This window comes from Cherax quadricarinatus, chromosome 1, assembly GCF_038502225.1.
Source record: "Cherax quadricarinatus isolate ZL_2023a chromosome 1, ASM3850222v1, whole genome shotgun sequence".
In the NCBI taxonomy this organism is placed as follows: domain Eukaryota; kingdom Metazoa; phylum Arthropoda; class Malacostraca; order Decapoda; family Parastacidae; genus Cherax; species Cherax quadricarinatus.
The window spans coordinates 83,054,847-83,067,618 of NC_091292.1; the positions used below are offsets into that span (position 1 = coordinate 83,054,847).

A 12,772-nucleotide genomic window follows, 5' to 3' on the forward strand; every position below is an offset into this window, starting at 1 on the left:
TACTATAAATTGCTCATAATTTTAAATTACAAGTCAAATCTTACTCCAAATTAATAATATTCATTATTCTTACCTGTCCATTTAATTTTGTTTATCACTACTTGTTTTTTAGTCACTTTTTATTGTGTATGCAATTAGTGTATATTCCAATTACTTTTTTGCAAGTACCAAAACTATCTTTTGCTAGCTAGTACCAACTACCTCATTTTTTTTACTTTTATTGTGCAATAAACTGCTCAATTTATTTAATATTACAAATCAGATCTTACTCCTAAACCAATATTATTTCATAGTGACCACCTGTCCATTTAACTTTGTTTACCATTACTTAATTTTAGTCCCTCATATATTTTCTCCTTTATTTTAGCTTTATATAACTACCCTAGTTTATACATTCACAATTGTTAAAATAATCAAGGTGCTATTCTCAGGTGCTAAAGTAGAATAAGTTCACAACTTTGCCATTATATTCCAAAACTACCTTAGCTCATTATTTTACATTTGTTAAATAATTCAGGTGCTATTTTTTAGCTTAAGACTATTTACTTTGTTTTATACTTAATTCTAACTATAGATTCACTACAAATCTTATGATTACAAGCATTGATCCTGATACCAACCTCTTATTTAATGACTTAAATGATTCAAACAGTTACTGTAATTACTACACTGCAGAACAATCAAAGGCACTTCTCAGTGCCAACAACAACATAACTATCTTTAACTACAATATCAGATCTTTAAGCAAGCATTACGATGACCTCATAGCATTACTAAATTCCTTACATGCCAATATGTCCATCATTACACTAACTGAAACCTGGCTAAAGCCTGATAGTACAGATGTCTATGCCATTCCTGGTTACACAGCCATACACAACTGTAGGCCAGACCAACAAGGGGGTGGCACAGCCATATACTACTCAGACCAACTAGAATGTATCACTAATACTTGCACAAGGGATGAACATGGGGAATATATAATAGCCAAATTCAAATCCAAATACCTACAAAAACCTCTCACATTGATAAACATTTACAGAGTTCCACAGTCAAACATTAGCCAATTTAGTCAAAACCTAGGAAGTATGATAACTGATGCACGCATGAACAAAGATCACTTACTACTCTCAGGTGACTTCAATATAAATCTCCTGCAAGACCAGGACCCACACGTTACTGAATTCACAAACACAATGAGTAACTGTATGTTGCTACCAACAGTAACAAAACCTACAAGAGTTACAGAGACTAGTGTTTCCCTACTTGACCACATCTGGACCAACACCATATCCCCTTTAAAATCAGGCATAATTACAGATAATACCACAGACCACTACCCTACTTTTCTCATAACAACTCTTGGTAAATTACCCCAAGACACTACTAAAGTCACCTTCAGACTTCACAATGAGGCAGCCATTAATAACTTCACAACAGCAGTAGCAAACATTGACTGGCACACTGAGCTAGAAATCTATACAGATATTGACGAATGTATTAATAATTTTCTAAAAAAGACCCAATACCTCTATAACAAGCACTGCCCTAAAAAAACTAAACAGATGACAGCTAAGAGACTGAACAGTCCCTGGTTAACACCCAGCATTCTCAAATCCATAAATACAAAACACCAATATGAAAAACAGTACAGAATGGGTCACATAACCAGAGACCAAACAAAACGTTACTCGTCAATCCTAACCAGCCTGATAAGAAGGGCAAAAAAATTGTATTATGAGAACAGATTATCCAACTTACGAGGTGATATAAAAAAGACCTGGAAAACCCTATCAGAAATTCTAGGAACAAAAAAGATATCACGAAATAGCGAAATAAAATTAGCAAAATCAGATGAACCCCAACTCCCACCAACAGAAACAGCAAACAGACTCAATGACTTCTTCTCCACTATAGGACAAAACCTTGCCAATAAAATCCCAAGCTCAGATACCCCACCAAATGACTACCTCACTGGCAACTACCCGAACACACTGTTCCTAGCTCCGACTAACCCATACGAAGTCTCCCTTATTATCAACACGCTAAAAAACAAGGCAGGAGATTTAAATACCTTACCACCCTTTATATACAAAAAAGTGTCACAAGTGCTATCACCAATCATTGCAACACTCTTTAACAAATCCATTGAATCCTCCACCTTCCCCACAGTACTCAAAATAGCAAGGGTCACCCCGATCCACAAAGGAGGAGACCAAACAGAGTTGAATAACTATAGGCCAATATCCAACTTACACCCTCTCTCAAAAATCTTCGAAAAATTAATTCATAAACGAATCTACTCCTACCTTATCTCCCAAAACATACTCAACCCCTGCCAATTTGGATTCAGGCCAAATAAAAATACTAATGATGCTATTATACACATGCTAGAACATATATACACTGCAATAGAGAAAAAAGAAGTCCCACTGGGGATCTTCATTGACTTACGTAAAGCTTTTGATACAGTTAACCATGACTTGCTCCACGTAAAATTGTCACACTATGGTATAAGAGGGCACTCCCTCAACTACCTCAAGTCATACCTCAGCAACAGAAGCCAATATGTGTATGCAAATGGGGCAAACTCTTCTGCACAACCAATTACAGTTGGTGTCCCACAGGGAAGTGTCCTTGGCCCTCTTCTCTTTCTCCTATACATAAATGACCTACCAAATGCTTCGCAATTACTCAAACCCACACTATTTGCAGATGACACTACATACGTCTTCTCCCACCCAAGCCCAGTCACGCTAGAAAATACTGTAAATACAGAATTACAGAAAATATCTACCTGGATGAGGACTAACAAACTTACACTAAACATTGACAAAACCTACTTCATTCAGTTTGGTAACAGAGCTACAGATGTCCCTCTTAACATAATGATAAACGGATCACCTATCACAAAGCTAACAGAGGGAAAATTCTTAGGAATCCACCTTGATAATAGACTCAAATTTCATACACATATACAGCAAATTTCTAAGAAAATTTCCAAGACTGTAGGCATACTATCGAAGATACGGTACTATGCTCCACAGTCAGCCCTCCTGGCCCTATATCACTCTCTTATTTACCCCTATCTCACCTATGGAATTTGTGCATGGGGCTCAACAACAAGTAACCATCTCAGACCACTAATTACCCAACAAAAGGCTGCAGTTAGAATGATAACAAATTCTCACTATAGGCAGCACACTCCACCAATATTCAATACACTAAACCTATTCACCATACAAAACATTCATACTTATTACTGCACCTATTACATACATAGAACACTTAACTCTGATATTAACCCTCCCCTCAAACATCTCCTTGCCAACCTCAACAGAACACATGACCATAACACAAGGCACAGATCACTCTTTGATGTTCCTCGTGTCCATCTCACACTATGCAAAAACTCAATGCACATAAAAGGCCCTAAAATCTGGAACTCATTACCTGTAAATATAAAAGAAACACTACCTGTTTATAAATTCAAGTCTCTTCTCAAAGATCACTTACTCACCCAAAACCAAATAAATACTGAATAACTGAACCTTATAAATTGTATATCTTAAATGTTTCTCACAATTATATCACATAAATGTTAAACCTAAAACCCAATCTAACTTTATTATTTTTTAAATACACTACCTAACAGAATACTCCATTCTACTGAATGTACAACAATGCATACAACCATATGACCTGTCTTTGTAATACTCACTTGTGCTTTATAGTAATCTGTTTACATTAAAGTTTTATCACCGATGTCATCATTGCTTAGTTCATCTTAAGTTAATTTTAAGCCAGCCCGTAATGCTATGCATAGTATAAGTGGCTTTGGCATACTGCTCTTTTCTGTATTTTTTGTACCTCTGTATGTGTGCACAAATTTTTAAATAAATAAATAAATAAATAGCTAAGAATTGGTCGAACTGAGCAACTTAATTGACTTTAGTAGGACTACATAGTTGGAAAAATTGTCGATGCATGAATTATGCTAAGACCACTAACTTTGTGCTTGTGTTATTCCGAAAGTTTTTTATAAAATTGTAAACTTTTGGTGTCATACCTTCAGAAAAGATTCTCAATCATTTCAGAAGATTTTTTTTTTTTTGACACTGGGAGCAATATTAATTTCAGGGGTCTGGTTGATAAGAGGGAGGATATGTCCACTTCCTTGGATCAAGAGCCACTCATCGGTATCAATGTGCCTTTCTTGAGCAGACTGTAGCAATAATGCTAACAGCTATGAAACCCTATCACTATTTTTCCATGTGTCAGTGCACACCTTTAACCTTTTCACTGTCTGTCACGTAGATCTACGTTATAAGCACCCCCTCCCCCCAGGCTCCCTCGCACAGATCTACATCTTGAGCTCAGCTCACTCAGATAAGCTGAGTGGTAAATTTTGGCTTAGATATGAGAGAACAGGTCTGGGTGGCAAGTGTGCACAGTATAAAAAGTAAATCTTGCCCCATGTGGCTCATGAAGAGAAAATAAAAATTCTGACCTTGTGTTTGGTTTAAAATAATGACAAGTGTTTTCTAGGATGTTTATGGTTCTATCCACTGTTTCTTACCTGCAGCCAACAGTAGCAGCCTGGTTGATCAGGCCCTGGTCCACCACAAGGCCTGGTCAACCAGGGGCACTGACCCCCCAAAACCCTGTCCAGGTATACTTCAAGCATCATTTGATACAATGACTGACAATACTGAAATTTATGATTTTGGTTGGCTCCAGGACCTAGAACATAAGAACATAACATAAGAACGAAGGAACACTGCAGAAGGCCTACTGGCCCATGCGAGGCAGGTCCAAGTCTCCTACCGGCTTAAGCCAATGCACCCAACCTAGTCAGGTCAGGTCACATTGACTTAAGGGAGGAACACGGCAACCGACCTGGTAGCACAAGCTATCAGGTCCAACTCACACCCACCCACATCCACTCATGTATTTATCCAACCTATTTTTAAAGCTACACAACGTTCTGGCCTCTATAACTGTACTCGGGAGTTTGTTCCACTCATCCACAACTCTATTACCAAACCAGTACTTTCCTATATCCTTCCTGAATCTGAATTTTTCCAACTTAAAACCATTGCTGCGAGTCCTGTCTAGGCTAGATATTTTCAGCACACTATTTACATCCCCTTTATTTATTCCTGTCTTCCATTTATACACCTCAATCATATCCCCCCTAATTCTACGTCTTTCTAGAGAGTGCAGATTCAGGGCCTTTAGTCTATCCTCATAGGGAAGGTTTCTGATACATGGGATCAACTTTGTCATCCTCCTTTGTACATTTTCCAGAGAATTTATATCCATCCTGTAATACGGTGACCAAAACTGTGCAGCATAATCTAAATGAGGCCTAACCAAGGATGTATAGAGTTGAAGAACAACCTGAGGACTCCTATTATTTATGCTTCTTGATATGAAGCCAAGGATTCTATTAGCTTTATTGCGAACACTTATGCACTGTTGTCTTGGTTTCAGATTACTGCTAACCAGAACTCCTAAATCTTTTTCGCAATCTGTAATATTAAGATCTACATTATTTAGTTTATATGTGGCATGGTTATTGTCCTGTCCAACATTTAGAACTTTGCATTTGTCTATATTAAACTGCATCTGCCACTTCTCCGACCACTGCATCAGTCTATTCAAATCTTCCTGGAGTGCTCGAATGTCCTCGTCAGAATGAATTCGACGGCCTATTTTGGTGTCATCGGCAAACTTGCCGATGTCGCTCTTTATGCCCTCATCTATGTCGGTTATGTAGATTGTGAACAGCAGGGGGCCCAACACTGACCCCTGTGGAACACCGCTCGTAACGCTTCCCCACTCTGATTTCTCTCCAATTATGCAAACTCTCTGCTGCCTATTTGTCAACCATGCCTCTATCCAGGAAAAAATTTCTCCTCCTATTCCATGTGCTTTAATTTTCCTCAATAGTCTCTGATGTGGGACCCTGTCAAAAGCCTTACTGAAGTAGCTTGAAATAGGCCTTAAAGACTTTTGCCGACTTTCCTGAGAAATTACTAGGGTCCCCCCCCCCCTGAACCTCTCTGGTAAGTTTTATGGGGCTTTACTAGGTCTGGCTCAATTATTGAAACACTAAACTGTGATCAATCATTCTTGGCAATATTTTATCTGAGAAATATGAGTATATATTCTATTTTTTTGTGCACTAAATTCAAAATGGATGGCAAGTGTAATAAAGGAGAGGTCTAGGAATGCAATTAATGAATAGAAGAAATGTTTTAGTGCCTGGAATGTTTACAGTGTTTATTTTAGACTTTTAAATTGAATTTAAATTTTTGTGTAAAATTGGCCAAATTACCAAATTGCCAAATTCTGTGTACTTTATAGCATAGTTTTGGTAGTTGAATAGGCAGTTCCTTGTGCTCAGTCAATAGAAGAGAAGGCATACCAGACAAATAACCAAGAATTTGGTCATACTGAGCAATAGAACTGGCTTAAAATAGGACTTAAAGTGGGCAAATATCACGTATGTATAAACTATGCCCAGACCATTAACTTTGCACCTGTGCAATTCCCTAAGTTCTCCCATCAAATTTCATACTTTTAGTGTCACTCCTTTCAGAATAAGATTCTCTACCATTTCAGATTTTTTATAATGTACACATTAAGCACATTTAATTTTTGGGCTTTGGGCAGTGAAAGTGTTAATAATTATGAACACTAACAAAAATTACCTTACAAACTATAACCAAATGGCAACTGCTAATTAAATTAAACTTTAGCAACCTAACTAACTTCCAGTCAAAGTCAAAACATCAACTTAACATCAAAATGAATTACAAACCAAAATTACCAAGTTGTGGCCCAATACACTGCAACAGTATTAAATATTGCATAATTATAAGTGATGGATAAATGTGCACTTTTTAGTAATTTTAGAGTATACATAGTATAGCAACAACTGTAGATTAAAAGAATACAAACAAGTAATACCAATGCAGTAAATACTTTATGTAATACATTAATACATGCAAGTTTTATTTAGGCTTCAAATTCAAGTTCCAACTTTCACAAAAGTTTTATATAGAAAATTATGTGGAATCTAACCTAGAATAACAAGTCAACCATTATATTGCATTCCTGAGAGAGAACTAACCCACTAGGATTTACACAGTGTCTGGGAAAATAGGAGGCAATCCAGTTCAAGCCAAGGAAGGAGAGGTCATGTCCAATTCTTTTGTATCAGAAACCCTCCCTCGCCAGCATCAAGGAACCTCCCTCAAGGGTATCTAACAGTTAAATGTAACTCATTTCCAATGAGAGAAACATCCAGAAAAATAGTGCACTAACATTATATTATACAACTGTAAACAGAATGACTGTCACAAATAGCCAAGATTTAAATTTAATGTTTTTATTTCCAACAGTAGTGTGCCATTACCATCAAGGTGCACTGAAGCAGTGAGGGAGGCCTGGCATCACTGCTTTGGCATAAACGTACTAGTCATCAGTCTCTCGATACATACAATACTGTCTGTGGTTATCCGCTCCATATTTGTTCGTATCACCTTGTTTTGTTTCTGGATATTAACCCTTTGAGGGTTTTCGTCGTACTAGTACGTCTTACGCGTAGGGGTTTTTGACGTACTAGTACTCATAAATTCTAGCGGCCTCAAATCTAGTGGGAGAAAGCTGGTAAGCCTTCATATGAAAGAATGGGTCTATGTGGTCAGTGTGCACAGTCTAAAAAAAATCCTGCAGCACACAGTGCATAATGAGAAAAAAATAACTTTGACCATTTTTTTTTAATAAATCAGCGACTTTGCAGTGTATTTTCGTATGGTATTTATTGTTGTATTCTAGTTTTCTTGGTCTCATTTTATAGAATGGAAGACATATTACAGAAATTGAGATGATTTTGACTGGTTTTACAATGAAAGGTGCCTTGAAATTGAGCTCAAAGTAGCAGAAATGTTCGATTTTTACCAAACTTCAAAAGTAAACAAATCGTGCCAATCGTGCAATACACGTCAACTGGTGAGTCTAATATTCTTTTACAAGTGCACCAATAATATTTATACCATTTTTTACACTAATGCAGTAGTCTGCATAACAGTAAATCTTATATTTTTTGTGAAAATAAAAATTCAAAGTGGAAAGCAAAAGAATATAAGAGGGGCCTTGAGACATGACTAATGACTAGAGGAAATGTCATTTTAGTGCCAGGAATGTCTATCTTGTTTATTCTGGACCCTATTCGGAAATTGGCATCTTTTGAAATTTGTGTGAAATTGGCAAAATTGCTAAATTCTGACCACTGTACTGGATAGTTGAATTTATAAATGGGTGGTTTCTTGCACCCATTCGATAGAAAAAATGGAGTTCTAGAGAAATATTCATGTTTTTTGTCGACTAGTACAGTGAAATTGGCCGAAAATGGGGCTCAAAGTGGGCAAAATCGCCGATGCGTAAACATCGCCGAGACCGCTAACTTTGCGAGAGCATAATTCCGTAAGTTTTCTATCAAATTTCAAACTTTTGGTGTCTTTATGATCGGGAAAAGATTCTCTATCTTTTCATAAGAGAAAATAATTTTTTTTTTTTTTTAAATTTGACCGACCCTGAGAACGAGTTTCGGAGAGGCCCTGTCGACCCTCAAAGGGTTAATCAAGACACCCTAAAGTAATAAAAGTGATGCTGAGGTGCCAAGTAGACAATTAAGCATGAAACTACAATTTCTAAGAAAATTGTAGTTAAGAGGTGGGTAGTGGAAGTGGTTATGGCTGGCAGGTTACTCATATGACTAACATAATTACATTAATTAAACATCCTAAGATAAGATTTTGTTTGGATTTTTAACCCCAGAAAGTTAGCCACCCATGATAACCCAAAAAAGGCAGCGAGGCATCAAGGACTGTCTTATTTCCATTGGGGCCCTCAAACTTTTTCCCCAGAATGCGACCCACACCAGCTGACTAACACCCAGGTGCCAACTTACTTGCTAGGTCAATGGAACAGGTAAGGAAATGCAACCAAAATTTCCACCCTTTGCCAGGGATCGAACCACGGACACACTGTGTGAAGCAACAGCGTTGCCTACCAGGCCTTAAACAGTCTTTTTACCTATGCCAGTTACATTTATATAATTGTTGAATATGTTGGTGACATATAATGAAGTGTAAAAATGTTAATAAAAGAAAATGTATAGTGTTTATGATGCAGAGAAGATAAAGGCCATAGTCAGCCATTTTGTGCAATAAGGGCAAAGTCAACTACATCTACACACCTCTAGCTACAAGGACAAGGAGCAAGGAATAGATAAAACTGACATTTTATACCCTATTTCCAAATAAGAATGTATGCAACAAAATTACTGCATAATGATGCAAATGCCTTCCAAATCTAAAGTTCCCAAACTCGAATCTATTGCTCTAAGTTGGATATTTTCAGCACTATTTATATCCCTTTATGTATTCTAGCTTTCTATTTGTATATTTTGTTCATGCACCTAACGTCAGCTCCCAACCAAATGGGCTGTGGCTCATACATCTGTTTGCGTGCGGCCAGCTGCAACAGCCTTGCTGGTCAGGCCCTGATCCACCATGAGGCCTGATCATGGACTGGGCTGTGGGGGTACTGACCCCTGAAACACCCTCCAGGTGTATGCCAGGTATATGTCCCTTAATTTTACACATTTCCAAGAGTGCAAATGCATCATCCTTCTCTCTATGCTTTCCTGTGTATTTATGTTCATTCTGTGATATTAGGACCAGAAATGAAGAGCACAGTCTAAACAAGGCCTTATTAAGGATATGTAAAGCCGAAGTATACTTTGAGAACTTCTATTATGTATTTATGCTCTTGATATGAACTCTATTAGCTTAATTGTGAAAAATCTATGAACAGTTCTTTTGGTTTTAAATTACTGGTAACCACAACTCTTAAAACTTTTTTGCATTCAGTCTGAGATCTACACTGTATAGTTAATAGGTGCCATAGTTTTCTTTACCCAGGACTAGAGCCTTATATTTTTAACACATTGGCCATCACTGAGCTAACTTGAGTTACATTCAAGTGGGCCTATCTTTTTTTTCCAATCTGTTACAGTAAACATTATTTATCGAGATGGTGGCAAATGTTGTTTGTTGTGGTGCTGAGACTGCTGGTTGCAGCCTCACCACCACAGCACTATCTTCCGCCACTTCCTAGATGCAAAGTCATGTGCTTTGGCCCTAACAGTTATGAGTATATTATTATATATCTACATCAATTTCAGACTTTTTTCTCAAAAAATAATGCAGAGGTGAGACCTAGGTATAAAGTGCAGAATTGCACATATTCACCCAATAAATCCATCAATGGCAAAATCCACCTAATATTGGACTTTATTCAACTCAAACAAGGATCTGGTCTCTAATAACTTTTTATTATTCAGCTATAACTGATATTCCTTGGTGGAACTCTTTACTATTTTACGATTCATACAAGCTAGCTGCATCATGGAACAAACAGCTATTTCTTGGGCAAATTACTTTGAGATAGCAAAAAAATTACCACACGTGGCAAATCAAGAGCCAATCAATGTTTCATGTTGTGGCCTGGAAAAATCAAAGATTCCACAGATGCAAATAAAAATTGACATTGGGTTATTTTACCTTAGGAGAGTTTTGTTAAGTATGGCTACATTTCTTACCATTTGCAGAAGATATCGCTTATATAAAACCCACGCGTGGTACAATTTTGGCTATATTTTATTGCCGAAATTAGCAGATGAAGAACCAAACCATACCACGGGCGGGATTTGAACCCGCGGTCAGAGTCTCAAAACTCCAGACTGTCGCGTTAGCCACTGGACCAGCTAGCCACAATAAGATTCGTCCAACTAGGTATATTTTTACACCATAGGAAGGTTAGCATAGGCGACGGTCTGGAGTTTTGAGACTCTCTGACCGCGGGTTCAAATCCCGCCCGTGGTATGGTTTGTTTGCAATCGTGTCATTACGATTTCGTGAGTCATGATGAAGAACCATTATTACCAGTAGTACTTATTCCTAGCATGAACATACCTACTGAAATACTCCTTGGTTCTGATGTTACCTAAGTGTTCAAAGCACTGTAAGACTTATTATGGTTTAGTGCCGCCTATTTTGACTATAATAATAGTTACAAGTGTATCAAGTAACTAAGTGCGAGTTTTCACGATGTTGGTGGGTGACAAGAGGGTGCCTTCTCTAGGGTCACCCAACATGCTTGGTTTACGGGCTATTTCTGCTGGTTCAGCAGTGAATGTGGAAGGTCATCTTTCACCTGATTACCTCCAGGGATGATAGTGTCCTCCCTGGAGGTCCTGACCCCAGAGCAGCTGCTGGTGGAGCTGGCACACGCTGGCTGGCTCACCTTAATGTCATCCTCCTCGTCCTCCCCATCCCACTTGTCTGTGGGCAGTGCTGGAGCCACCTTGGGGGGCTCGAAGTCGTCAGCATCTGCAAATTAACATTTATGTGTGAATGTCACCTTCCACATGGAAGGAAAGTTTGAAGGAGACGAGACTTAAAAACTTTGTCAAAATCGCATTCTCAATTCCAATTACTTTTGAATCGGTCCAGAAAGTATATTCTGATTTGTACTTGTCACTCTGGGTACACAACACAACTCTTCACCTCCACAAGCACATTTACTCTTTGAAGCGCAATTTAAGGGAAAAAAGTTAATGGAAATCTGGGCAACTCACCCCACTCTACGTCGGACATGTTGACGATCTGCTGCTCCCACAATGCCTCACTCACACCCCGCCACCCTACCCTACACAACACTTTCTAATTCTTCTATATATCTTCCTATTTATCACTTTATAATACACTATAATATCCCCATTAAATGCTCTTCGTTTTTCAGCAGATGTGCGACAAGCACTTGATAATTCACATGGGGTCACTATATCCTTGTCTTTGGTACGCATAAAAAAAATCGCCAAAAATATCACTAATCACGTATATAATCTGGCTATATAACTATGCATTTACATCACAATTATTAATTAAAATTAAACCATTCTACAATGGCGAAATGCCTCTGGTTTCTGCTTATAAACAAAGAAATTTCGCTACTAGTATGCATTTTCTAGAATAAACGTTAACACTAAATAATTTCCCCACTTCCTGGCATAGATAATAAAATGCCGCCTGCATTTCTAATTTGTCTTCAAGTATTCATTAGCAAATAATAGTTCCGTCATTAATCATTTAATTAATAAAGCAAACTTTATATTGCACTGAGTTGCGTCATCAGCTGTAAATTCCTTCTTGAGCAGCAAGTTCCAAGCACTTCAAAAGTTTGTGCGCTATTACTCTACTGTTATGATGGAAAGTGTGCTATTGTTCTACTGTTATGATGGAAAGTGTGCTATTGTTCTACTGTTATGATGGAAAGTGTGCTATTGTTCTACTGTTATGATGGAAAGTGTGCTATTGTTCTACTGTTATGATGGAAAGTGTGCTATTGTTCTACTGTTATGATGGAAAGTGTGCTATTGTTCTATCACTGATTTCATCATTGCTTAGTTAATCTTAAGAAGTAGTTTGGGGGGAAATGGAGGAATGGTAGTTTGGAATGGGGTAATATTCCATGGAGCGGAGAAGTGCCGCTGTTGCCTTACTTGACATAGATCATGTATCTGATTCATGCGGAGGTCGGTTCCAGTCTTTTCGATCCATCTGGAGGAGTGTTCACCAGTGCTGAGGAAAGTTTGGAGGGCTTCTGTGCAGGGGTTTGAATGAGCTTGCCTGAG

At 37.9% G+C, this 12,772-nt stretch overlaps 1 protein-coding gene across 1 annotated transcript in view; it reads right to left on the reverse strand.

The window, feature by feature from the left end:
• Positions 1-11,869, reverse strand: part of eIF3j (eukaryotic translation initiation factor 3 subunit j) — a 91,438-nt gene extending 79,569 nt beyond the window's left edge. Inside the window, exons 1-2 of the mRNA XM_053772280.2 lie at positions 11,717-11,869; positions 11,383-11,468 (exon numbers count right to left, since the gene is read on the reverse strand). Coding sequence (XP_053628255.2) covers positions 11,383-11,468; positions 11,717-11,735 — 105 coding nt within the window. The 5' untranslated portion in view covers positions 11,736-11,869. The remainder of the gene's footprint in view (positions 1-11,382; positions 11,469-11,716) is intronic.
• Positions 11,870-12,772: the final 903 nt, after the last annotated feature.